This window comes from Ursus maritimus, unplaced genomic scaffold, assembly GCF_017311325.1.
Source record: "Ursus maritimus isolate PB19 unplaced genomic scaffold, ASM1731132v1 scaffold_6, whole genome shotgun sequence".
NCBI classification, from domain to species: Eukaryota; Metazoa; Chordata; class Mammalia; order Carnivora; family Ursidae; genus Ursus; species Ursus maritimus.
In genome coordinates, this window is record NW_024426774.1 from 34,899,483 (window position 1) to 34,922,454 (window position 22,972).

The 22,972-nt window shown below is 39.5% G+C and overlaps 1 protein-coding gene across 1 annotated transcript in view; it reads left to right on the top strand.

The window, feature by feature from the left end:
• Positions 1 to 22,972, top strand: part of ACOXL (acyl-CoA oxidase like) — a 317,436-nt gene that overhangs the window by 200,700 nt on the left and 93,764 nt on the right. The window contains exons 14-15 of the mRNA XM_040623184.1: positions 5,657 to 5,766; positions 14,245 to 14,356. Of these exons, the coding sequence (XP_040479118.1) occupies positions 5,657 to 5,766; positions 14,245 to 14,356 (222 nt within the window). The remainder of the gene's footprint in view (positions 1 to 5,656; positions 5,767 to 14,244; positions 14,357 to 22,972) is intronic.

The following is a 22,972-nucleotide window of genomic DNA, read 5'->3' on the forward strand; positions in this document are numbered from 1 at the left end:
GCCTGCTCACACTCCGGGTGCCCATGCTTCTCCACGCTTATGCCTTTAAAGGTGCTCCTCCTGCAGGGGGAAAGCCCTCGTCTCCCCTCCCCACTTCCTTCTCCCCGGCAGAACTGTCGCCAAGTGTGAGGGCCTTGGTTGCTAGTGCCCCTCCCTGCACTGCCCCACACCGTACCCAGTGAACTTTGAAGTCACCTCTGTCACCCTCATCCCATTATTCTGTCCTCCTGACAGTCTCCCCAGCACACTGGCTTCTTGCATTCTCTCGGTGCCCCTGGTGCCCAGCACACAGCCTTGCGCACAGGAAGTGCAGTGCAGTGTGGAATTATGAAAAGCATGGGCTCTGGGCTTCAGTCCCAACTCCACCACTTCCTAGCTGTGTGAGCCTGGCAACTTGCCTAACCTTTCTAGGCCTCAGTCGCCTTATCTGGGCAATGGGATGATTCTGTTAACTACCCAAAGTTGTCAGGAGGATTAAATTAGTCATTCCACGTCAAGAGTTGGGAACAGATCTTAGCCTTAGTAGGTGCTCAAAAAAAAAAAAAAAAGGCAGTTGTTACTATTAGGTATTAAACACATGAATGAACAAATGAATGAAGCTTACCTTGCCACTTGCGGGACAGATGTTTCCTACTCTTCTTTGTAATCCCCACCATGCTCAATATCGGCAGTGGGTGCCTTGCACACAGTGCGTGTTCTGTAAATGTGGGTGGCATGAAGGAAGGAAACCACAGGGATGTACTTCATTTCCTACTGGGAGGAGACATTGGGAAAATAAGTTAAATTTAATCCAGATTTAACCAAAACAAAACAAAACAAAAAAACCAAACCAAAAAACTGACCACTCCTAAGCTCTACTGAGCAGTGCAGGAGTTTTCACTGGGCTTACATCACGGCTTTGGGTCTGTCCCTCCTCCTAAAGTATAAAGTTCAAATCCACGTTTAAGGCCCAACAATTACTCAGAGCATTGTACATGTGGGTTTCTGTGTTAAAACAGCTCTTCCTCTCTTCTCCTCACCTCTCCTTTCCCTCCATTCCTCCTCCCTCCCTCTCCCTGTCCCTTCCTTCCTTCCTTCCTTCCTTCCTTCCTTCCTTCCTTCCTTCCTTCCTTCCTTCCTTTTCTTCTAGCCAGGGAATTTTTTAAAAGTTCCCCTCAAAGAAATCTCACCTTGATGGGATGTCTAACACCTAAAAGAGGAAAAAAGTTACGGGCTTGGAGAATCATGTCCACTTGGCTTTTTCTTCAGTCTCACACCCTGAGTGACACCTGAGCTGCCCTCAGGAACCTAGGGTTGCCAGATGTCGATGTAGTAGAAATATGGGACATGCAGTGACATTTGTGTCAGCAGCCCTACTGAGATCCTGACGGCTGGGTCCAGCCTCATGGGGTGAAACCTGGACAGTCATATGGGACCTCACACTCAGAAGGGCCTGTGCTGGAGTTTAACACTCTGCTTTCAGCATCTTGAAATTCTTTGTAATTTTTGAGCAAGGGGACCTGCATTTTCATTTTGCATTGGGCTCCAAATGACATGGATGGTCCTGCCTAGGGCGTGATTTGGGGTCCCAGTGCCGTACGTACTGCCGCTTTGAGTGGCCCCATCACCCTATGTGGTTCAAGCCTGAGTGCAGCCCCACTTCCTGGCTCGTCCTTTTTACATAATGGATGATGTCTGGTGGCTTTTCCTTAGACACCGTGTTTTCTGTTCTAATTGGCTCCCAATATTTCTGTCTTGGCAGCAGACAGGACTCGTTAAGACTTTTTCATCCAAGTTTCACCGTACCTGCCATAAATCAGTGAAATACTTAGTATGTAGAAATGCTAGTTGCTTCATAGGTGCCTTGAAAAGCCATTTGACCTAAAAAAATAATAATAATAACTTTTATTGGTGTTATATAATCAGTGTTGCCTGATGCATATGATATTCATTATAAATGCATGTTTATGATGTCATTATTCTGCACAATTGCTTAGACTCATAGTTTCCAAATGTTGGCTGTAGATTAGCTTGATTCCTCCTACAGATGGGATCTTTTTAAAAAGGCAAGCACACGGCTGTTCTGACTCCCCAGTCCCCTCGAGTTCCCTTAGGAAAGGGGCTCCTGAGCAGGCGCACTGTGGATTAATCAAGTGTACACAGAAGAAAATAAAGAGTGCTCATATTTAGAACCAGAGAACTGTGTAAACAACCACAGAAACAACACAACCACAAAAACAGTCCCCTGGAAAGAAATAACATCACAAGTTGTCTTAAGAAAATCTTGTGTGAGTATTCAAAACACCAGACTTAGCTAAGAATGTAGTCACTTGTATTGCAAAAAGATAATATTTCTTTCACTTTACAAAATGATCTACTACTGGGTTCATTTTCAAATCGTGAAATCTCTATTACAAGTAAAATTGTGTTGAATTTCCTGATTTTGGTAATCACTATTGCTGTGTAAGATTTCACTCTGGGGGGGGGGATCTGGGTGATGACTAGATAAAACCTCTCTGTACTATTTTAGGTTTTCAACTTTTTGTGGGTCTATAATTATTTTAAAATAGGAAGTTAAAAATTTAGATATGTATACACACACACACACACACACCATAGCATATTATAATGTATTTAAGATCACATCTATGGGTGAAAACAAGCACATTTTTGTCGCATGCCCAATCAAGATGATGACTGATCTCTTTGCCTCTCTCTGGTCATTTATCAAATAAAGTATTGGGTTTAGAGACTGTAATGCCCAAACCCCATGGTAGCTGATAGCTCCAATCATTTAATCTTTCACCAAGGGAGTATCAACAGCAGGAAATAAACTCATTTTTAAAATCATATTTTCTTGTCTTATGACCTAGAAAAAGAGGAAAGATGCCAAAAGCAAGGAACAAAAAGGAAAGAAAAGGGAGCAAAGATCCAAAATGACTAAGCTGCCAGAGCCCGATTTGTCTGTCCTTTCTCTTAAGTTTAGCACCTGAACTGGATTATTACATCATTCTAATTTTAGTTCCAGTTAGAGTAAATTTTTTTTCCAATTTAAGTTGCTTAAATCAGAAAGGTGGAAGTAGTGACAATAGCCTAAAGGAATTATTAAGGAATTGAACAGATTGGATAAAATATTGAAAACAGGAAGGGAATTTATTCAAGAAAGAAAGAAAGAAAGGAAGGAAGGAAGGAAGGAAGGAAGGAAGGAAGGAAGGAAGGAAGGAAGAAAAGATTCCTCTGCTCTCAACTCTGTGTCTTCTGTTGTCTGATGGCATAAGGATGAACAAACTGTGACCTCCTGGCGCTTACTTTCCAGGCAGTAGAAAGAGAAGAAACCAGGAGACAAGTTGCTTTGCTCTATATCATCAGACAGCAATAAATGCTATGAAGAAGGGTGGAATATGGAATATATGGAAGGGCGGAAATCAGAGAAAGGAATTTTTAATGCTTGGAATGATGTCGCTCTTGTAACAAGAGGGAGATGGAGTGAAAGCCATCATAAATGTAACAGGTTAGCAAAAACAGTGTAAATCTTAATCCTAGTGATGTGTCAGTGAAACTTGATTGCCAAATAATTTTAATTTTAGTTCTAGTTACAGTTAGCTAATTTCCCCCCATTGCTGGGAGTGTTTTGGTTTTTACACTTATTTCATATAGCAGCCGACATAAAAATGTTCACATCCTTTGACCCATAATACTGTACTGTGATTCTTTTTTTTTTTAAGATTTTATTTATTTGAGAGAGAGGGGTGGGGGGAGGAGCAGAAGGAGAGGTACAAGCAGACTTCATGCTGAGCGTAGAGCCCAATGCGGGGCTCAATCCCACGACCCTGAGATCAAGAAAATCAAGAGAAATCAAGAGTTGGATGCTTAACCGGCTGAGCCACCTAGGCACCTTTGTACTGTGATTCTTAAACATACGGGACCTAATGCCCTCTTTTTTATAAAAAATATTTTGTAATACCCCCTTTACTATCTTGAAATGAAATCATGAATAATATAACTTATCTAGAGATATAATTTCAAGAATTCAAGACAATACTTCAAAAAAACAAAAGGAATTTATAAAAAAACAAAACAATATAGAGGACAATGCCTGCATCCATACACGGGATTACCATGGCAGCCTCCAGCAGACTGAAGCCCTGAGTTAGGGACCTGTCATAACTGGAAACATCACACCCGCTTGCATGTCACTGGTCTAAAGCAAGTCCTGTGGCCTTCTCTAGTTTTAAGACGCAGGGAGCGTAAGCCTTCATAGGCCCAGATGGGAAGAACCTGAAAGCTTTGGTGTAACTGAGTTACGCTCTGGGCTATCAGTTGGCTATATGGGTTTGAGTATGTGGCTTTGGGCAGGACACTGGATGTGGCACAGTCCTCTGTGGGTTGAGACTGTCCCATGAATTGCATGACTGGCTCTGCCCAGCACTGCCAATAAAGTTCCCCTAGGCAAATACGCCCTGACATGCTTCCAGCATCCCTCTCATAGGCAGGGTGGCCCTTTATAAGGATTTTTGCATCAGTTGGGTTCATGAGATTTATTCTCAGGTAATAACCAACAAAAAGGGGTGGGGGGGACAATGAATGCCGTTTGTCTGAATATATTGATATCAAAGTAATTAATGACAGTATAAAATTGGAAACAAGTTAAATATCTAAGTGAATGGGAATGTTTACTTAGCTATGATGGTTCCAAACAAAAATATTACACAGCCATTAAACAGATAACAAGAATCAGAGACAGCAATGTGAACCAAAAATATCATTTAAGATATACTGTTGATTGAAAGTGTATATAACATTTTATGTAATCTCTATAAAAAATCAATGTATCTGAAACAAAGAAGAAAATATTCTAAAGTTTGTTTTGTTATGTGATTGAATCAGATATTTATTACTATGTAACGAACCACCCCAAAATGGAGTAACTTAAAGCAACACACAGTTGTTAGCTCATGGTTGTGTGGGTCCGCAATTTGGGCTGGGCTCCTGGGTTGTCATTCTTCTGCCGGCCTAGCCTGGGCTCACTCGTACCATGGCGGTCAGCTAGCGGCTTGGCGGCAGGTTGGTCCAAGGTGGTCTCACTGACATGTCTAGGACTCGCAGCCAACTGTCAGCTGGGCTTCTGTCTGTAGCAGGCTAGACATGGACATCTTTTTTTAAACAAAACTGGAAAAGCATGCAGCAGTTTAGGGCCAAATTGTAAATTTAAAGCTGCCGAGGGAGAAGATTGATGGAGCTTGTTTTATGTATACATTTTAATACTGTTCCCCAAAGGCCTAATCAACCATAGAATATTAGAGGCAGAAAAGAAAACAGACCATCCATCTCTCTGGTTCAGGGAAGGCAAGTAGGTTTTATTTGAAGTGTCAACTAAAATACTGGGTCCCGGGAATGGCATTAGAGTCTGATGTCTCAGGTGGAAGAGAGAGCAGTAAGTAGTGAGCTAGTTAGTCAAGTTAGCGGTAGGGGAGGAATTGACAGTGGTTGGGTAAGTACCACACATGTGCCACTGGAAGCAGAGGCCTCTGGAAGGATGGGGTTTATATCTGATTCCTTCCAAGGAGTTTGCTAGAAGCCACTAGACCTTATCTGGCTACAGCATTTCAAGACACTCCAGCACTTTTTTACACTCATTCTTGACAAATGACTGACAAATGATAAACTGTTTGCACAGGTTGTGGTGCGGGAACTGCTGGCTCAATATGCCAAACAGCACAAAGAGAAGACATTCCTCAGCTGGCTCCGGAACTGGGCTGAGTATGGGAGTGACAAGCTGAGAACCAGGTACGTAATTGCTTAGGCTGTCACCCTCCTTGGCCCTCGGTGTCTCATTACTGGGCCTGAGCGCATGGAGCCTTGTCATGGCGCAACTCACTCTTGTTGAAATTTTAAATATTCCATTTATACAAACAGTACACGAATGTGCAGCCTCGGTGCTCATGCACCCAGTCCCCCGCTGCAGAACCAGACCGTGGCTAATTCTGTTCTCATTCTACTCCGGCTCCTTCTTTTCTGTGTGTTCGCTCTTCCAAACACTTTTACAGATTTTAATCCCCAAAACCTCATGAGGTAGGTTAATATTTCCATTTCACAGATGAGGAAACTGAGGCACAGAGGTGAAGTAGTTGCCCAAGGTTATGTGCTAATGAGTGACAGAGCTAGGATTTGGTCCCAGGTGGTCTGGCTTCAGGATCCACGCTTTTGCTTGTTTCTATTGATTTCTTAGTATTGTCTGTAAGCTTGATAAGTAAGGGGTAGTGTATGTGGTGTTCTGTAGCTTCCTGTTTTCACTGTATTTTGTTTCTAAGGTTCGTCTAACTTGTGATATGTGTAGGTGCAGAACTGTTCTCTTTGTTTATAATATTGCATCGTGTGTATATGTCCCGATTTACTTACCCGTTCTTAATCTCCAGTGTCAGTGGACATTTGTGTTGTGTTTTTGATATTTGGCACAAAGCTCTTAGGAAAAATCTTGCACGTTTTCTGGGGAATAGGTATAAGAGTTTCTACAGGGCCTTCAAATTTAGTTGCGGTGACTCAGAATAAGAAATAAATTTTTACATCAACCACTGACGCCCACACATCCATAGAGCCCCCCTCCACACACACCCAACAGACACCACTGAAGCAAACATCTCACGAAACAATACTGAGCCTATTACTCGTAATGGTCTCTGATCATTTTCAGTTGTTGTTTTTTTTGAAAATACTGATCTCAATCCTTTAAACTGATTTTATGACCCATTAGTGATTTGCAAGGTGTTGTTTGAAAAACACTCCTCCATAGAGTCTATCACCTAGCATGAGATTGCGCTACTTACGTGCGGAGTGGGGTATGCCAATGTTCAGCTTCACCGGATTGTAACAAATTATTTTCCAAAGTCATTGTACAAATTTATACCTCCATCAGCAGCATGTGTCCTGTGGAGCCATGTCCTCACCAACACATGGTTTTATCAGTCTTAATTTTGTCAATACCATATATGTATATACATATATGTAAAGAGCTCTCGCTGTGACTTTAGATTGCATTTTCCTTATTACTGCTAAAGCTGAACAAGCTTTCACAAGTTTATTTGCCTCTTATATTTCCTCTCATTTGAAACGTCTCTCCACGTGTTGTACCAATTTTTCTTTTTCTTTTTCTTTTTTATTCTTACTGATTTTTAGAGTTGTTTTTTTTAATCCTTTGTTGTTATAGATGTTACACCTACCTTCTACAAGTCTGTGCCTTGTCTTATAATTTCTTTATGGTGCCTTTTAACATAAATTCTTAAATGGCAGTGGAATTTATCAATCTTTTATTCTCCACACTTGCTGCATCTTGTCTACTTTCAGATCATGAAATATATATTTCTTAAAGTTTGAGAGTTCCACCTTTCACATTTAATTCTTGAATCTGTTAGAAATTTTTGTCTATAGTGTGAGGAAGGGATCTAATTTCATTTTTGTTTTTTAATCTCCTTTAGGGATTGTTGGTTGTTCTCGCACCAGTTACTGAGTTGACTGTCCTTTACTAGTGATCTGCAGTGCCCTTTCTGGCGCTCACATGAATTCCCATTTCAGGGCTACTTTGTTCCTAGTCTGTTTGTGCACCCTAATCCAACAATACACTGTGGCAATTACACTAGGTTTATAGTTATTATATTATTATATCTAAAATATAACTCAGAGTTGTGTTGGCTCTTCTGGGTCTTCTGCACTTCCATATAAGTTTTGGAATCAGTTTGTTAAGTTTCTTAAAAAAAAGAAAAGAAAAAAAGAAAAAGAAAAAGAAAAAAGAAAAGCCCTGCAGATACAAAAGGAAAATATTCTTTGACTGTGGTTTTATGAAGTATCTAGGGTAGTCAAATTCATAGAGACAGGAAGTAGAAAATGGTTACCAGGGGCTGGGAGGAGGAGAGAATGAGGTGTTATTATTTAGTGGGGACAGCATTTCAGTTTGGGAAGATGAAAAATTCTGGACATGGATGGTGGTGATGGTTGTACAACAGTATGAATCTACTTAATGCCATTGAACTGTACTCTTGAAAATGGTTAAAATGGTAGATTTTATGTTACGTATATTTTACCACAATTTTAAAAAATCTATTGTAAATTTCTCTGAATGTGTATTAGATCTAGAGATTTGCATAAAATTTGACATGTATATGTCATATATATACATATATGTCATATGACATATATATATGTATACATAAAACTGATCCTTGTCTCAAAGATTTTAATCTTCTAGGTGTTTTCTAGAAATCTATCATTTTCTCCATACATAGTATATCCTTTGATAGATTTATTTCTAGGTACTTTATGATTTTGTTGTTGTAAAAGGAATACTTTTTAAAAATTATGTTTTTGTTGTTGCCCATTTATTATAAATATGGTTGACTTTTGTATGTAAACCTGACCATAAAAAATGCTTTTTTGTGTCTATAGATTCTTTGAGTGTTTTTTTCCACAATCATATCATCTACAAATGATGATTTTTATTTCTTTCTTTCCCCTTGCTATTCCTTTTATTCTGTTTCATGTAGAAGGTGTTCTTTTGCCTTATTCTTGGTTTTAAGAAGAATTAGCTTAACATTTCACTATTAAGAATGATGTTTGCCCCCCCCCAAAAAAGAATGGTGTTTGCTGAAGTTTTTGACATTTTACTTCCTAAAGAAACTCCACTTATTGTTATTTTAAACATATTCTTCTCATTAATAGGTGATGAATTTTACTGATTTTACTGCAAATGATTTTTTGCATCTATCAAAATGTTATATTTCTTCTTTAGTTTGTTCATGTGGTAAATAACCCTTGCAAATCTTTTAACGTTAAACTACTCTTGCATGCTTGAGAAGCATTCAATTTTGCTATGCTGCGTTGTCATTTTTCTATTTTCCTGAGTTTGGCTTGCTAGTGTTGTTTTTAGGATTTTTGTTTACTTATTGGCCTGCTGTTTTCCTTTCTTGTAGTTCCCTGATTTGAATTTATATCAAGTTTTACTGGTTTCATTAAGCTATTTTTGGGAGTAGTTTCTTATTTTGTGGGAGAATTTGTTAAGTTATCTGAAAACTGTCTGGGCCTGGGGGGATATTTAAACTACTGATTCAATTGCAGCTGACCCTTGAACTTCATGGGTTTGAAGGGCACAGGGCCACTTACATGTGGACTCTCTTCGATAAACACAGTGCAATACTGTAAATGTATTTTCTCTCCCTTATGATTTTCTTAATAATACATTCTTTTCTGTAGCTTATGCTACTGTAAGAATACAGTATATAATACATATAACATACAAAATATGTGTTGACTGTTTTTGTTATTGGTAAAGCTTCCAGTCAACAGTGGGCTATTTGTAGTTGAGTTTGGGGGAAGCCAAAATTTATATGCAGATTTTTGATTGCATGGGAGTCAGGGCACCCCCCCCCATGTTCGGGAGTCAACTGTAGTTTAATTGTTTTAAGACCATTTAGGCTTTCTCTTCTTGTGTTGGTTTTCATAAATAATATTTTCGAGGAATTGATTATTTGGATTTGGTTTTACTGGTATAAGGTTTTTCATACTATTCTCTGATCATCTTTTAAACTTCTGCTATATCTGTAATTATGTCCCATTTGTCATTCCTAAGTTTATTTCTTACGCTTTCTTTCTACTTTATTATTGCTTAATCTTACTGGATGTTTGTCTGGTTTTTTGTTTGTTTTTTCAAACAACCAGCTTTCCTCTTTGCTGATCCTCTCTATGGTACCTTTGTTTTCTACTTCATTGATTTATGCTCATAAAGATGTTGTTTCCTTTAGTCTATTTTTAAGGAGTTTATTGTGGCTTTTAAAATTCTGTGTATTTTTTAAATTGTTATTTTTATTTGGAGGCAGATTATTGGTCTCTGTAACCAAAATGTGTTGAACTAATTTCCAAGGAAAATATTAGAAAATGTCATCTTACAATCTTGATTAAAAACATGGGAAACACAATAAATAATAGTGCGTGGGACTTTTCTTATCTGTTGGCATAAAGTAAAATTAAGAAATCTGTAGTTGTCTTTTTTTCTTTTTCTTTTTCTTTCTTTCTTTCTTTTCTTTTTCTTTTTTTTTTTTTTTACTACTACCCAGGTTTCTGTTTGTTTAAACTGTAGTCTGTTTTTTTTTTTTTTTTTTTGAGGCGGGGAGGGGCAGAGGCAGAGGGAGAGAGAGAATCTTAAGCAGGCTCCACACCCAGCACGGAGCTGGACACAGGGCTCAATCTCACAACCCTGAGATCAGGACCTGAGCTCAGATGCTTAACTGACTGAGCCACCCAGGCGCCCCAAACTGTAGTCCATCTGAAAGCTTAAAAACATCAGCCCCCATATTCTAGGACTGTTTCACTTAAGTCTCTATTAGTTATAATGTCTCAATTTGTCCTCACACACTTTAAGTCAGTACATCTTTTTACTATGTCTAGCCCTGAATGAGCATTGTGTAGTACCGTTAGCTTCCCCCCAATTTATTAGTTTGAAATTTTTCCAACTTATAAGGAGTTGAAAGAACAGTACAATTCCCATCAGAATCAGTTCCATCCATTCAGGAAACTTGTTCCCAAACTGGCAGCAAATCATATGCCCTTTCATTTCTTTTCCAGATAGCAGAGCAGGGCTTGTTTCCATCATTTTGAAAGCAAAACAGACCCTCACCCATATGCAAATCTATATTCCTAGCAAATTTTCCGGGATAGACTTTGAGATGTGCCAAAGGCAGTATTCCAATTGTAAATATTTGGAAAGTTCCAGGCCATTTATTTTTGTCTTGGTTATTAACCTCCAAAACAGTACACATCTCTCTCCCACACATCCAGATTTTACTGATTCAGTCTGTCTGTGTTTATCTACTTAAGTTCCGAAACCTTGCTCTGATTTTTTATGTATATTGAGAAAAGCCTTTTCATCCAACATGTTTTCAGTGTACTGGGCACTTCTCTAGGCATTGGTGACACAGCAGTGACTGTGGGTTCTCAGCCCCCATGGAGCTTACAGTCTAGTAGAGCAGTCAGATGGCAGTCAGACTGACCACTCATGAGAGAAGGACCCATGAGCAGGTGGGAGCATGAAGAAAGGTGGGCTGAGAACTTCCTAGTGCCCCGAAATGCCTCCAAGTAGGCTGTCATTTGTGTGCACACCCAGAAGCTACCCCTTTGTGTGGACAATGGAAGGAATGGGGGATGGTACTGAGAAGTCTTCATGAGACTAGGGGAGGGAGGCAGGGCTTGGTCCTGAGAGGGGCTGTGCCTGGTTCTGCAAACAGATCCATCTTGTCCTTTCTTGTCCTGATGAGTGCTGCTCTCCCCCTCAACCATGGGGCTGCCACTGGAGCTCTGGATTCTCTCATCACCCCATGGATCCTTAGGAGACCGTGGGAGTTGAGGAAAGTGAAGATTCTGCGTTATATTTGAATGTTTTGCCATACTATATTATGAACATTTCCAAGTATTAAGCAAAATTTATTTTTTTATTTTTATTTTTTTAATAATATTTTTTATTATGTTATGTTAGTCACCATACAGTACATCCCTAGTTTTTGATGTAAAGTTCCATGATTCATTACTTGTGTATAACACCCAGTGCACCATGCAATATGTGCCCTCCTTGATACCCATCACCAGCCTATCCCATTCCCCCACCCCCCTCCCCTCTGAAGTCTCTGTTTGTTTCCCAAGCAAAATTTAAAGAATTTTAGTGAACATTTATACACCTACCATCTAGATTCTACTATTAACCTGTTACTGTGCTTGTTACACTGCGTGTATATCCATGCATCAATTCCTCAACCCACCCATCAATTCATCTTTTTTTCTCTGATGCATTTCAAAGTACACAGCAGACATCAGCATACTTCTGAATAATTCAGCATGAACATCATTAACTAGAGTTCAAAATTTGGTTATAGGTTTTTTTCTTCTCATGTAGAATTTACATATAATGAAATGCACAACTCTTAAGTGTGCATTCACTGAATTTTGACAAATGCATACACCTGTAGAACCAAAACTCTTGTTAAGTTATAGGTCATCAGCATCACGCCAGAAAGTGGAGTTCTCTTATGTCCCTTTTCAGTCAGTTCCTTCTACCACCACCCCAGATGCAGTCACTAATCTGATACTTTTCTACCACAGATTAGTGTTTCCTGTTTTAGAACTTCATATAAGTGGAACCAAACAGGATGTACTGTTTTGTAGCTGGCTTATTAACATGGCATAATGCTTTCTGAGATTCTTTCATGAGGTCATGTGTATTAGCGTGTTCTTTGTTATTGCTGAATAGTAGTCTGTTTTATGGATATACTAGGATTTGCTTTCCATTTTCTTATGGATGGAGAGACACTTAGAATGTTTTTAATTTTCCACTCTTCTGAGTAGATCTACTGTGAATATTCATATACAAGCCTTTTTGTGAATATGTTTTTATTTCTCGAAGGTGAGTAGTTGGAGTAGAATTGTTGTGTCATAGGGTATGTGTTAGTTTAGTTTTATGAGAAACTATGAGAACTTTTTCCAAAGTGGTTTTGCCATTCTACGCCTCATCAACAAGTATCAGAGTTCTGGTGGCTCTGTATCCTTGTCAACATTTGATGATGTCAAGTATAACTGTGGTTTTCATTTGCATTTCCTTGATGACTAAAGATGTGCATTTGAATTTAATTTAAATTTAGAGTCATTTTGACCTTCTTGTAAAATACAAGAAGGTTGCCTTTAGCAATATTCCTAGTTTTAAGAGAGTCTGCGCAGTCTTCTATGCTGGGTGAGTTCCTAAAGCTATGTGATGTGGCCATGCTTGGCATGTGACTCATGATAGCGTGGGTGGATGAGGTCCACTTCATGTAGCACACGAAGTTCACAAGCTCAGGTGGACAGTAGTCCACAGTAAACATTCCAAAAAAGATAGTTTCTAATAACAAAATCCACAGTCTCCAGGCTTCCTAGTAATAGTCTCTGGACTGACTGAAACATACTTTTCAATAAAATATGATGGTTCTTTACACATTTTGTTAAATAGACGAGGACAGAACCTCAACCTTCTAAAGACCAGATTCAGAATAAATATTGATATAATTTAAATTTCCTGGTACTTCACATGTAAATGACCTCTGGAGGGCAATCATTAATTCAGTGCTTGGCATTCTTAAAAGCACGGTATCAATTGTTTCTCTTGTGGCATCTGATTGAACAACAACAACCGCTACTCATGGGTTTAATTTTAATTAATGAGGATCTAAGTTATTTGGGTCTTGTGATAACTTACTTCCCAAGGATACTGGGTGAGGGGAGGGCAAATGGGGTGGCTAAGCTATGGGAAACCCTAAGCGTGAATTAACCCCTTTACTGTCTATCTAAAGGGAAGTTTCATGGGGGAGGGGAAGCGTGCAAACAGCACAAAAGACAGAGCCACATATTGAAAAGCCATAGGGCTTTATGGGAGACTCTGGTGTTTTGAGTCTCTTTGTCCCTAAGTCTCTTAACTCCCCCGTGCCTCAGTTTCCTCATTGCCAGATGGGGAAGATGGAAATTACTACCTGCTGAAGAGAGTCATTATCTCTGCAGAACACTTTACCCTGCGACCTCTCACTGCCCTCTGGGGCTCCGTTTTCCTTAAATACAGACGCCCGCTAAGACAAAACCTAATCCTGAGCGTGTTGTGCCCACGTGACCTTGAGCAGGTTGCTGAAACTTGCTGAGCCCCAGTTTCCCAAAGTATACATTGAATAATTATGGTATCTTCATCAGAGAATTACTGAGATTGTTGAATAATGCACAGCAGCAATAAGCACAGGTCCTGATGCATTATGAATATAAGAAATATTATTCATTGACAAATACTTTGTGATGGATGTATTTGGTTACTAATATTCATTTATAATCATTATTATAACAAATACCGAACAAGGGTTGAGAAAATTATTATAAACCCAGTGGATGGAAATTATATAGCTCTTAATGAAGGAAGACTATATAAACTATTGAATAATTACCTGTAATACAACAGGAAGTGAAAAAAGCAGGAAACCAAATTATCTTTATACTACAAGGCAACCACATAGGGTCAACTCAAGCCAAGCATTCATCAGAAAAATCCTGAAAGAAGCATGAATATAGCGAGTGAGAGATGCGAGGGGCTGAATTGTACTTACACTGCTTTTCTATTGGAAAAAAATTCTTCTTGAGTGAACAGACCCTGTCTGTTTTTTTCACATGGAATCTGTCTGTGAGGACAAAATAATAATAACGGTCACTGTGTTTTTCCTTCAGCTTCCTGGCATTTAACGTGGACACAGTTGATAATCTTGCCTTTCTGTTGAAAGCAGTGAATTTTCGTGAAAGGGTTCTTCAGCGGAGTTTGATGGCCAGAATTTATTATAAGGTAAAGATACATTGTGTTTTTTCTTTTTGACATGTGTTTAAGGCATATTCTTGCTGGTGAACGATCTGCTAAATGTAGTAGAGGATGAGTCAGGCTAATTACAAGCTTCTGGAAATGGCTAGAGTTCCTACATGGCATTTGTATGACGGGACAGCCCTGCTTGCTCTGTAGGCCCTGATGCTACTGTTTAACCCTTTGTGTTGTCTTTTAGAATTCTGCCCGCAAGCCATCATGGGGCTGCCATGGGAGTTGATGAATGGAGTAATTTTTAGCCCTTATTGAAACTGAAAAATCATTGTCTATATGTATAATGAATACATTATTCTCTGGGGGAAAAAGGTACAGCAGGCATATATAAAAAATAACCATTGGATTAGCCTGAGATGCACTCTCTTTCCTATTCAAACACCCATGACACCCTGCAAAAACATAAAACCTTATAATAGCATTGATAGAAATCTAGAGAGAAATTTACCAAGTGCCAGTGGGGCTGGTCTGGAGAGACATCCCCTACCTCAGCAATGTGTTTCATCATCTAATCCCAGCATGAATAGACAAAAAGACTCTGAGAGAAGGTTTTACTTATCCCACTCTCTGTCCAGGCTCAGGGGTTCAGGGCTATTGTAACCTGAAAGCAGACCACTGCTGTCCTTCTGCATGGGAATTAGGTCCCAAGAGGGCCAGAATTGGGCCCCATTCAACTCCCCATCTTTAATTCATCTCTTTTATATTGATTCTAAGATCACACCTCCTACTACAACCACAGAGCGAGTAGAAGGGAAGAGGATGAATAGCACATGAGGATGGGTATTCTCTTAGGAAATGCTCTGGAGGCAGAAGAGCCCTGGGAGCAGAAAGTGGTCAAGATCCACTGTGGTGGGACAGAGCCAGACTGATGGGTACCTGGAAGCTGGGCCAGGGTTGTATCCATCAGTCCATCCTCCAGGTATCGGTATGAGGTGAGGCCCTTCCAGACACTGGGGGCACATCTGAGTGGGGTTAGTCACTCTGAGCTGCCTGCCCTTATCGAACATGGAGCCAGTCAAAATAGGAGAAGGATGTAATCACAGGCAAAAATGCTAGAAATGCACTAGCGAGCAGAATTAACAATGAATAACATGCAGTCTATGAACTAGCTTTCCAAGACTGTGGAAGAAAAGGATAAAGATGAAATGGCAAGAGATGATGATAGACACAGAGTGAAAATACTAGAAATCCAACCTATGTATAACGAATATTCCTAAAAATGCTGAAACAAGGGGAGCAGAAATAATAATCATAGACATAATAGAAAAATATTTTTCCTTAGCGTAAAAAAATCAAAATGTTGTTAGAAAAAAAATCCATACTTGGATATAGCCTGCAAATCTAGCATAAAGAGATTATCATACGAGCACCCAGACAGAAAATAATAGTTTACCGATAAAGGGGAAAAAATAAGGCTAGCCTCAGTCTTCATTCACCAACTTCAAATGGAGTAATGTCTCCTTCTCTAAAGAGGAAACTTCATGATCTAAGCACACTATTCTAAGCCAAATTTAATTTATGAGTATAGGTGGCAAAATGATATTTTCAGATACCTAAGAATCAAGAAAAATTTTCCTCATTTGGCCTTTCTTAAAAATTATTCAAAATTTAAAAATATAAGACATTTAAAAATCAAAATTATTAACTCAAACATAAGGAGGTCAAGGTATAAAAGGATTTGTGGTCCCCCTAAATCCAACCAGTAAATATGTATTTTCAAAAAATGGTTACAAAGTTCAGGGACACCTGGCTCAATGGGTTAAGCCCGACTCTTGATTTCGACTCAGGTCATGATTTCAGGGCCGTGAGATCCAATCCAGTGTCAGAATCTGTGCTCAATGGACAGTCTGTTTGAGATTCTCTCTCCCTCTCACTCTCTTCTTCCCTCCCTGCTCAGTCTCCCCCCGCTTCTCTCTCTCAGATAAATAAATAAATAAATAAATAAATAAATAAATAAATAAATCTTTAAAAAAATAAAAAATGGTTACAAAGTTCAGAATCTAAAATTGCTTTTTGGGAAAAAGATGAGTTAAAAAAAAACTTGACTCATTGGTTCTATAATAGATTGGGTTTATAATACATTTTAAGGTAAGATAGAAGCTAGAGTAGAAACAAGCTCAGTGCACGTGTTGCATGGTGCACTGGGTGTTATACGCAACTAATGAAGCATCAAGCTTTACATCGGAAACCAGGGATGTACTGTATGGTGACTAACATAATATAATAAAAAAACATTAAAAAAAAAAGAAGAAACAAGCTCAGTTTCTGACTTTAATTGCAGGGCAGGCAAAAGACATTGTTTTGTTCTGACTCTGATCATTAAAGAAACTGAGGTTAAAATACATTTCGTTACATTAAAAGTGAACCAGATTACCAAACACAGGATGCCTGTTACACAAATTGCTAGAGAAGACACAGCAGAGATAAATAAGTTACCAAAGGCTTGCGTAATCAGAGGCAGAGTGAGAAACAAATCAGAAAGCATGTGCTTAGAGCCTCAAAGACTCTCCAGCCCGCTTCTTTAGATACGCCTACCTCACGGCTGGAGGGCTGTTTTAAGAGGGCTCCTTGGTTTGAGAATTTCTCAGGATTGCTACCCAAAATCTTCGTCCTGTTCATTGTGACATCCCCTTGGACTCTTGTCGAATCTGGCTAAGTACAAGTCCCTTCCCCCTGACCCCGAAGTAGTAACAATTTGGTCTTCAACTGCACTAATCTGGTAATTCCTTGAAAACAACTTTTCCATTACAATATGATCCCTAAATTCTGTCCATAATAAGCCATGGAGAGGCATCTTCTGCTACATATCATTGTAGAGGGACAGAAATCCCTCCAGCTTCCACCTCTAAAATGTAGAGCATTAGATTTAAAATGGCCAATAAATGAAAGACTTTCAGTTCTCCTAATGAAATTATGGACTCTCAGTTTAGAAACAGATCTAATCATATGCATTTTATATAGAAAAAATCAAATTGTATATATATTAAATGTATATAGTTATATGCATCAGAACAAAAATGATTTTTTTGAAAAAACACAGATTGGGCAATAGCAAGATATTTTCAGATATCTTTCAGAAGATCAGTGTATTAGTCTGCTTGGGCTGCCACAACAAAATGCCACAGATTGGTGGGCTTATACAATAGGAATTTATTTCCTCATAGTTCTGGAGACTATAAGTCCAAGACCAAGGCGTCTGCAGGGTTTGTCTCCTCTGAGGTCTTCTCCATGGCTTGCAAATGGCTGCCCTCTTGATGTCTTTTCACATGGTTCTCCCTCTGTGCAGGCCCTGCCTGGTGTCTCTTCCTCTTCTAAGGATACCAGTCAGACTGAATTAGGGCCCCACCCTAATGGTCTCCTTTTAATTCAATCCCCTCTTTAAAGACTTTATCTCCAAATATGATTACAGTCAGAGGTAAGGGAGAGTGGGACTTTCAAGTATGAATTTTAGGGGACACACAATTCATTTCATAACAGTTGATGTCAATCTTAAAAAAAAAAAGTGAAAGTATGAAACAGTACACAGCCAAATTGACGATACCGTAACTGTGAACTTCTGTGTGCCAAATAACAGATATCCATGGTAACCAGCTTCCAATATAGCCTTCAGGAATCTTCACCTCCTGCTATTCACACCCTTGTGTAGTCCTTCCCCATATTGTACAGAATTAGTCTGTGTGACATACAGTGGAAGTGATAACATGTCCCCTCTGAGATGAGATGATTAAAAAAACATGGTGACCTCCATGCTGCTCACTCTTTCTCTTTCTCTTCGATTACCCATCATGTGGGAGCCTTGTCCTAAGCATGCCCTATGGAGAGACCCCTGAGGCAAGGTACTGAAGCCTCCTACAAACAACCACATGAGTGAGCTTGGAAGTGTACCCTTCAGCGGGGGTCAGAGCCTCACAGACTGCAAACCCCGGGCAGTGGGCTGCTCGCTTGCAGACTTGCAGCCTGGAGCTACACTGATCCACCACTGCCCTGCTAAGCAGCTTCTGCATTCCCGACTGTCAGAGACCGTGTGAAAAATGAACATTTGCTTTAATCCGTTCAATCTGGGGGCAACCTGTTATACAGCTCTAGATACCTAACACGGATTTGGGTGCCTCAAGCTAGGTGACGATGTGACAAAAACTCAAAATGTGGGTGCGGCCTTGGAACCAGGCAGTGAGCTTTGAGAAGAATTTTCATAGAAGCCTAAAATGCCTTGAAGAAACTGTTCATAGAAGCCTTCTGGGCTTTGATCAAGCTGCGGGTGAGGACCTGCAGGGCGGTGAGGAATTATTATTGCGAACTGGAGGAAGGGAGATTCTTGCTACAAAGGGGCAGAACTTTAGCAACACTGTTGCCTGTACTTTGTGAAAAGTAGAAAATGTACCTCATCCACCGAAAGTGTTGAAAGTGCCTGCTCGCTCATGGCTTCTTACAGTAAACGCCAAAAGACAGAGAGAAGCTGAAGGAAACAGTGTTTCACATGCAGGAACTGAGACTTGCTGTGGTTTTGAAGATTCCCGAGTTCTCCGCGCGGTAACTGTATTCAGCTTTGCGGCTGCTGTAACAGAATACCACAGTGGTGGCTCCTGGCAACCGGGGTCCCTTGGCTTGTCTCCCCATCGTCGCTCCAATTTCTGCTTCTGTCACCACATGGCATTCTTCAGTCTGTGTGTCTCTGGCTTCTTTTCTTCCTATGAAGAAACCAGTCATACTGGACTAAGGCTCTCCCTACTCCAATATGGCCTCATCCTAACTTGATTACACACAGCAAAGACCCTATTTCCAAATAAGGTGGCATTAACAGATACTGGGGATTAGGACTTCAATGTATCTTTTTGGAAGACGTAATCCTACCCAAAAGAACCATAGAAAATGGCTTCAGAGCAAAGATACTAGAGCACTCTCAGGAATGCATGGTCTAAAGATGTGAGTACAATCCTTCAGGAGCTGAGAAAGATCAAAGATGAGTCTTCAGTCAGGTAAAAGGCCCTCTGAAGAGATGAAGGGTATGCCTCACAGATCTCTTAATCAAACTGTAGGGTTTCTAGGACACTTAAGGGCACCATTCTCTAGCCTTCTCCATACCCCACAGGCCCATCTCAAAGAGATTTGTGGATGTGGACTTTTTTGTCTAATGGGCTGAACCCCCCCAAAAATTCACAGAAGATGTATAAAGTTTTTAAGAGAATTATATCAGCCACATTTTTTAGCTTATGCTGAAAGGCTCAGAGATAGCACACAATGAATAGAGCCTTGAGCCACCAAGCTTCTACAAGCTGGGAGCAGGCTGAGGAAACTACTCAGACACGAACATGTGGACCTTTCATGATAATGGAAAGATGCCTCAAGAGGGAAGACCCATGAGCCCAGAGGGTGGAACCAAAGGCCACGGAGAATAAAAACTGCTAGACATGAGTAGGACTAAATCTTAATTTAAAAAAAAGTTTGACACTTGCTCAGCTGGGTTTCAGAATTTCTGTGGATCACTGACCCCTTTATTTCTCCCATTTTCTTTCCTTTTGAGCAAGAATATGTATATTGGTTATCTAATCCTATCCCACTATTGTATGTTGGTCATGTAGGGGACATATAAGTTGTCCCCTTAAAAACCTTCAAATCAAAAGGAACTGTACTTAAGGAATGACATCTGGGGAACCTAATCTGCACCCAGCCTAGACTTAGATGATAGGATTCTGGAATTTGAATCACTGCAGTAATGGGATGAGATTTCCATGGACCTTGGAAAGGGGTGAGGATAGGCTAGGATAGAATCCAAGATCACCTTCAAGGAACCCTGCTTCCTGCTAATCACATCCTTATACATTGTGCCCGTGCTGGTGGGTATAACCAATGGAATACAGCAGGAGTAATGGTATGTCTTTTCTGAGTTTGCATTATAAAGACACTGTGGCTTCTGTCTTAGTTTGTGTCTCTCCGTCTCTCCCTCACTCTGGGGGAAGCCATGTCATGAGCAGCCCATGTGGCGAAGAACTGAACTGTCTTGCCAAAAGCTAAGTAGACGAGCATGGAAGTGTCTCCTCCAGCCCTACTCCAGTCTTCAGAGATGCCAGGGACTAGGGAAGTCAAGGACTTGACTTGAGAGCCTGAGCCAGAAGCACCCATTCGAGACATGCCCAGATTCCCAACCCTTAGAAACCATGTCAGATAACCAAAGTTTTTTGTTTTAAGATGCTAAATTTGGAGATAATTTGTTGCACAACAATAGTAGCTAATAGAGTATCTGAAAGCAAAAAATGTTGAATAGTTTTGGCATTGATCGACACGTTTTTTGGAAAAAATACAAAAGGAGATTATAATGTCTTTAATCAATATTTCCATTTAATAATCTAAGACAACATTCTGTGTTGATAAGAGCATGATTGTGCAATATTCTGATGCTTCTTGTTTTTCTGTTATTATAGACAGTGCCACAAGGAACATTCTTAACAGCGTGCAGTTTTTAGACTTTATATACTGCCGCATTGTTCTCTACAAATGTTGAACCAGATTGTACTTCCCTAGGCCCACATTTCTCTACGCTCATTTTCTTAACACTTTATTTCTCCAACTTTCTAACTTCTTTATCTTCAGGATTTGGGAGTCTGGCAAAATCTTTTTATTCATTTATTTATTTTTACTGACATTAGAAAAATAGGTCCACTGTAAAATACCTACTTTTTATTCCCTTTTTGGCATGATATTAGATGCTTTCTGGTACTTACTAAATTTTCAGAACCTTTTTTTTTTTTTTGCATATAATCGTTCTCTGCAAGAGAACAAATTGCTCACTAGTATTGATTTTCTAATTTTGAGAAAAGAAAACACATATATGTGTGTTTTCTGAACATAAAAAAAATTAGGCATGTGGTATGGCGAAGAAATACAAAGGTTTTAGCATCAGACAATCATATTTTACTGCTTCTGAGCCTCTGCTTCTATATCTATATATTCCAAGTAATAAGAATGGCATAATACAAACTTGCTGCAAGGATGGAATAAGGTAGAATATGTAAAAAAAAAAAAAAAAAAAAAAAAAGAAGAATTTTTGAAAAATGATAAACCTTGCACTCATGTTAATTATCTTAGTTACTGTCATCAGTGTCATCAATGTCACTTTAATGGTCAATTTAAATATTCATTGAGCAGAACCGTTTTCAGGGCTTAGGCAGGGGAAGACCAAAAAGGTTAAGGTGCGTGTCTGCCTTGGGATAAGTCCACTAGTTTTAGCCCAAGGCAAAGTGAAATAAGTTAAGTGCTGAATTATGACAAAACCTACAAGTTTAGAGGAAAGACCATTGACTTAGTTTGTATTTTTGACTCAGCTGTTTATTCCGCTAGCTGTATGTTGGCTTATGTCTACCTATATTAATTTGGTGTGTGTTGAAATAAAACGATCTGTTCAGCAATTTGAACATCTGATCCACATGGAGCCTGGACAGTAGTCTTTGGACATGTCCAAAGGTGGGTGATTTCATCTAGAACGCCAAGATCTTGTAAAAATAACCATGTGATTTGGTTCAGAATCTTTTAAAGAGGTAAAAACATGAGTGGGCTTCAGAAATCTGCCTTTCTTCTTAATTTTTCAGTAATGCTCTTTAATTTTCTTCAACTGCACATTTTATTTTAGAGTTACTTGGCCAACCCTTCTCCTCACGTTAGCTAACCCATCTGCCTCCTACCTTGTAGCACAAGTGTTAAGGGACTAGTAGTTCACATTCAGAGCTGGAGGGTCAAGATCATTAGATCCTCACGAAAGAGTGAGTGTTTACTATTATCTGATAGTGCTTTTTCCTCCTTTGTGTATCCAGAATTAAACTGAAAACCGGGCCAGGAAATGTCCTTCAGTGTGCTGATGGTCATGGAGGAAGCCCAGCCCATAGGTTCCCTTGAAGCCCCACTTCTCTAATTCTCCAAAATCATGCTGTAAATCTGCATCATTTTCCCATTAGTGGGAAGAAAAAATAAATCAATAAACAATGGCTTGTTTTTGAGAATATTCTATTAAGGACTTCTGTCATTGTATGGAGGAAAATCTATGGAGGAAATATAGACCCTCAGTAATCAATATGTTTAACAGATGATTGTTTATTTCCAAATGCGCATAACAAAAATTGGGCAGGTAAAAGTATGAGAATTCAAATAGGATGATAGTCCTAGTTAACTGGGGGCGGATTCACGTTCTATTTCTTAGTACCTGTAACTTTCTTCCACCACACTAGTAGTTCTCCCACTTCAGGGTATGTAAGAATCACCTGGGAAAGAGTAATTTTAAAAATCTGATTCATGGTGCCCTACACCACACCACAAGCCTGAGTCGAAAGAAAAAGGGAAGTGGTTTCCAAATGAAACATTATGAATCATCCTCAAAATCTAGGGGCAGTAAACTAACTTGGAAACAACTACCCTAAGTTATTTTTCCCTTTTCAGAATTTGAGATTTAGATGGAGAAGAATTGGTGGAGGCTGGAAATAAGGTTATCAGAGATGTAACTTTCTAGAACTTTCTGTCTAGAACGCTGTCTACAGTTTTTATGGTTGTGGTCAGTGTGCCACCTATTTGGGTGTGTGTGTGTGTGTGTGTGTGTGTGTGTGT